The sequence below is a fragment of the Vitis riparia genome, chromosome 7 (assembly GCF_004353265.1).
Source record: "Vitis riparia cultivar Riparia Gloire de Montpellier isolate 1030 chromosome 7, EGFV_Vit.rip_1.0, whole genome shotgun sequence".
Lineage (NCBI taxonomy): Eukaryota > Viridiplantae > Streptophyta > Magnoliopsida > Vitales > Vitaceae > Vitis > Vitis riparia.
The window spans coordinates 6,019,387-6,024,647 of record NC_048437.1 but is presented as its reverse complement, the minus strand read 5'-3'; the positions used below and the strand labels follow the sequence as shown (position 1 = coordinate 6,024,647).

General features: G+C 34.7%; 1 protein-coding gene across 2 annotated transcripts; it reads left to right on the top strand.

Moving 5' to 3' along the window:
• Positions 1-1,072: 1,072 nt before the first annotated feature.
• On the top strand, positions 1,073-3,859 carry LOC117917925 (transcription factor bHLH18). 2 transcript variants are annotated; one of them, XM_034834396.1, is made up of 4 exons: positions 1,073-1,596; positions 1,746-2,324; positions 2,684-3,037; positions 3,263-3,859. In XM_034834396.1, exons 1-4 carry the CDS (start codon positions 1,561-1,563, stop codon positions 3,335-3,337), a joined length of 1,044 nt encoding a protein of 347 aa, XP_034690287.1. In that variant the 5' UTR covers positions 1,073-1,560; the 3' UTR covers positions 3,338-3,859. The 2 variants fall into 2 exon arrangements, with proteins under 2 accessions (XP_034690287.1, XP_034690286.1); XM_034834395.1 differs by lacking the exon at positions 3,263-3,859 and having other exon boundaries at positions 2,684-3,198.
• The last annotated feature ends 1,402 nt before the right edge of the window (positions 3,860-5,261 follow it).

Genomic DNA, 5,261 nt, shown 5'->3' with positions numbered 1-5,261 from the left:
ATTCTCAATAGGACTCTTCCCAAAAATAAAAATAAAAATTATTTACACTCTTCCTACTATACAAATACACACATATTTGAGCAATTCCGAAGTTATATTTACATCATTTCATTCTTTGACCACCACGTGGGCGAGAGCCCAAAAGCATAAATGATTGGTCCAAGTTGCATATACCCTGATGAGTTCTTTCACGAGTATATAGTGAATTGAAACTCTTCAGTTCATTGCAACTATATACACACACATATATGGTAGGATTATCTGCCATCTGGCACAGTGCGTGGGGCTGATGTGTTTGATCATAGGAAAATAATAGCCGCCCACCAATCCAACTCCCTTGCTGCATAAATTCATGTGGGGCTCATGCACCTGCATTTACATGGCCCCAACAGACTCCATTTATTTAAGAATATGGGAGGGAGAATTCATTGCAGTTGACCAGGATCGTTTCCCCATTCTCAATGTTTTGGCATTTAGTCCCCAAAAGGAGTGAGAGCCCATGCTAGTGATCATGGAGCAGAGGAAAAAATATTCCTCCAACGGTTTGTTTCTTTTTTTTTTTTGTCTAAATTTTGAAAACTACACTGACCTTTTAGCCATTTCATACATTAACTGATTGTGGATTTGAAAATATTCTGCTATATACCTTCTAATTAACAACCAATCAATAAAATATTTACCCAAATTTTTTGGGTGCATATTTATCATTTTTTTATTAATTATTTTAAAATAAAATAAATTTTGTTTCATTTTTTTCCCACAAACGAAAAAAAAATGGTTAGAGATTGCATAACTTTATTTTTCATTAAAGTTATGTTCTTAAAGGCAGTCTTTTGACCCCTTGAGATCGATTAATTAGCAAAGAAATTAAAAAAAAATATTGTACCTGTGCCACTGTTGACCAGGAAGATAAAATTAAAAAATAAATAATAAATACCAGATAATTTAGTTGGGAAAGTCTTTAAGTTGATCCTTTTTCATCAGCTTATCATTCTCGTGGAGGTTGGAAACCTATAGTGGAGAGAAAATATTAGCCGTAATATGAACAGTCACAGGAGGTTTGTTCTGATTCTTAAGAAAATAAAAGAATAAAATATGAAAAAGACTATACCATGACTTTTCACAAGTGGGAGTTAGTGGTTTTCATTGGGCATGTTGGAATAGCTACAGGAGAAGGAAAAGTTTTCTCCAGACAAGTCGGAGAAGGGACGGTGGTGTCGTATTTTGAGGTTTGAAAAAAAGAAAAGTCCTCTCTTCTGTATATATTTTTAGTTCTCAGCGTTTTCTTTTGATTTTGTGTCTTCTTATTTAGCTGTTTTAGGAGCTCAGTTGTGAAAATTTTTCTTGGGTGTTCTGTGGATTTTCTTGCTTTCATCAATATCGTAGAACTACGATGTTTCTGTATATGTGGCACTGTCTACTTTGGTTTGGAATCATGGGTTCCTGAATTTCATCTTCTTGATCTGAGATATAGTAATTGAATTTATGAAATTTGTTCTTCAATTTGCCAATCCCCAGATCTGTCTCTGAGAAAATTTTCAAAACAATTAAGCTGCTGTAATGGATGTCTCATCAGCCAAATGGTTAACAGAACTGGTACGACTTTTCTGCAAGTTGTACATTAGTTGTATTCTCACATAAGAAATTAAGATGCACAACCAGTTTCTATTTCTTAACAAGTTCTTGTTGCTGAATTCTGCTTATTTTGAAGTACCTTTCTGAGAGTGTGTTGTATCAATTTGCAGGGAATAGAGGATCCCACCTTCATACATCAATACCAGATGCAGTCTTTTGGTAACCCAGTTGATCATGGCTTCAATTTTCAGACTTTTTCCTCTGATAGCTACTCATCTTACCTATCTTTCAGTCCCAAAACCACACCCAATTTATGCAGTTCAGCCGTCGAAAATTTTCAGACTGATATAGAGAGGACTGCAAAACAGTTGAAGACCAATAGTTGGGAGTCTTCCACCTCCAACCATATCACTCCTAAAGCATCTTCATCTTCCTCCTCCCAACTGCTTTCTTTTGGGAACTCAAATTCACCTCTACCAACTGATGTCCACAACTTCCATGAAAATCTAGACTGCACCGTGAAGCCAAAGGACGAAGCTGCATCTCACGGAAATATGAATTTCGCATCTGTGATTTCGCAGAGCTCATATGAGAACCGAAACCATGGCCATGGGACCAAGAGGGTCGGTACTCCAATGACTAGGAATCCTTCAAACAACCAGGATCATGTAATAGCTGAGAGAAAGCGCCGAGAAAAGCTTACCCAGCGGTTCATAGCTCTTTCAGCCATTGTTCCAGGCCTTAAAAAGGTACTATCAGTTGTTGAAGTTTACCTTCTAGTATTCGTTTTCCACCTTCTTTAATTGTTTCTTCCCCATATTAATGGTCAATTCAGGTTTCGTGCTGCTTTTCTTGTCTAGTATGTGATAAATGTTTCCCTATCAATTCTAACATCCTGTACAAGAAAACAATCCTACAAAAATTACTCTATACATATATATGAAGTCTAGGAACCGATTCAGAGTGGAAACTCTCAATTGTATGAATTTCTTCAGTGTAGTTGTGAGTACTCCCACAAGGTAGTACAACGACTTGAAAGACTAGAAAGGAAACAACCAAGGAATAACAGATTTTATGGGTGTAACACTATTTTGATGATTCTTTACAGACGGACAAGGCTTCTGTCCTCGGAGATGCTATCAAGTACTTGAAACAGCTCCAAGAACGCGTGAAGACTCTCGAGGAACAAACAACGAAGAAAACAGTGGAATCAGTTGTCTCAGTGAAGAAATCTAAGCTCTCTGATAATGATCAGAACCCTGATAGCTTCTCCGACCAACCACTCCCTGAAATTGAAGCTAGAGTTTCAAACAAGGATGTGCTCATTAGAATCCACTGCGTGAAACAAAAGGGATTTGCTGTGAAAATACTTGGCGAAATCGAGAAGCTTCGTCTAAGAGTCGTCAATAGCAGTGTCATACCGTTTGGGGATTACATTATGGATATCACTGTCGTTGCTCAGGCAATTTCATTTTCTCTTACATTTATTCCATTTCTTCGATTTAATCCGTTACATTGGAGTCCCAAAATTCTTAGTTTTCTCTAAAATAATGAACCAGGAAATCCAAGTTCCAGGAACGATAATGCAGGATAAAAGAGAAGAGAACATCCCCTATATATTCACATTCGCTGTCATTTTTTCAGATTCAATCCTGACCAACTAACACCAACATCCATTTTTTTGCAGATGGAAGATGAATTCTGCACGACTGCAAAGGACCTCGTCAGAAACCTCCGACTTGCCTTTCAACACTTCATGTGAACTGAAGAACCAAGTCCTCATTTTGTTGGTTGCGGACTGCTTTTCTTTTTAACCTTCAATCCGTCTTCCTTTCCTTTTAGGCTCAACCACCAGTTACCTCTTCATCTCCACACCTCCTGAGAGAAATAAAGGCCTGTAAAAAACTTTCTTCACCTCACACCACCGGCCATCATCATCATGGCGCTTTCGCTCCCGGGCTTCAGTTTTGAGTTTCTGTGTTTTTTCCTGGTTGACCCGCTGACCAGGTTCAATTTCCCCACGTGGCATAAAAGAGGCCCGCAGCCTTTTTGGAGGATATTTGAGAGGAGGATTCACACTTAACTAAAATCCTCTTCTTTTTTTTTTTCCTTCTTTTTCATTGTAATATACGAACGAGTGGTTGCTTGGATCGATGAACAGTGCCACCTTCTCGGGGTCCCATGTGTTTTACTTGTAAGGAATTTAATAAATGCGATCTTATTCGATATTGTCCATCTTTATTTTCCTTTAGGATGTATCTGGAATATTATTTTCTCCGCTGTCTTTTACTATTTCCAAGTGATTTTTTTTTTTATTTTATTAACAGCTCATACTGTTAGGTATGATATGGCAGCATTAAGTTTCATCAGTTCAGCTAATTGGGATGTGACACATAAGCTATTACTAAAACGTGTGAACAGTTGGAGGGCTTTGACGTTTCCTTGCTGTCCAAATATATTGGACGTATTTTTAACGTAATGTCTTATGTTTTTAAAAAAAATTAATATTAATGTCAAACATTTCTTCCTTAAACAAATCAATTTCTAATCAGAATGATGGGATGATTGTCAAAATTGAGGGCACAAAGTGATTTAAGCATGATTAAATTAAGAGAAATTATTACAAAATAAACATTTTCTTCTTTGGAGTCATATTAAATTACGATTAAACTTTTTTTATTATGTAATTCTTTGGACTTTATTTTCTTCATATTAAAATAATTTATTTTTATTTTAATATGATATTTTTATAATATAAAATGTTCCATTAAATAAACTCAAATTAGATGTGGATAACTACATTTTAATTTTTTATTTATAAAAATATTTCTACTGCAAAAATTGAATTAAATGTGATCATAAATAGATTGGAGTACAATAAAAATTATTCAATTTTGTTTGTTTATAGTATAAAAGAGTAGTAATTTCCCTCACCCCTACTTTACTTGGTATAGTAATTGAAATGAATAAATAAGTTTTTTTTGGCATATAAATTACACAAATTACTATCATCCACCAATAAACCCTAATATAAAGTCATTGACTTTATACTGACAATCTTAATATTATCATAATTTTTATTAAATATAAACTAAATTCTCAAGTATTAATAAATAGTTAAGTCATAATCCCTGTGAAAGCAATTTTGAGTAATAAAAAATAAGTCACTTAAATTTTCACTTAAATTTCAAATGGTCTTTTCTGAACTAAATATTGTACATTTAGATTCATAACGTTATTATTGATAAAGAAAGTTTAAATAATTTGACTCTCTTTTCCTATGTCTGTCTCGTTCTTAAAAAAAGTTCAAAATGTAAGAAAATGAAAATAAAATAAATAAATAAATAAAAACTAAAAACACATAAAATGCTTTTAAAATATAAATAAATAAATAAATAATAAACTAAATTTCATAAAATTTATTGCTTTAGGAGTGACACTTGACCCACTACACCCATAAGCAATCAATTTTAGTTTTGAAAACAATCCCTAATTATGTGCCGGACCCCAGCATTCTGGCCGGCGGTGCCCCCTAAGATGGTTCGCTCATCCTTAATTGCAGTGTATGAAACAAAACCGACATATTTGACATCATTTCAAAGAATCCAACCTGGAGTCCGAAAAGGGTTGGTACACCCATCAAATAGTCAACAGTCAACCCAACACTTGTCCAAGATAAAATGGGT

Excerpts from the sequence above, each read along its gene's own strand:
- LOC117917925 (XM_034834395.1), top strand. The coding sequence starts at position 1,561 with ATGGATGTCTCATCAGCCAAATGGTTAACAGAACTG. Across the intron at positions 1,597-1,745 it reads CCAAATGGTTAACAGAACTG|GGAATAGAGGATCCCACCTT; the intron begins GTACGACTTTTC and ends ATCAATTTGCAG. Across the intron at positions 2,325-2,683 it reads TTGTTCCAGGCCTTAAAAAG|ACGGACAAGGCTTCTGTCCT; the intron begins GTACTATCAGTT and ends GATTCTTTACAG.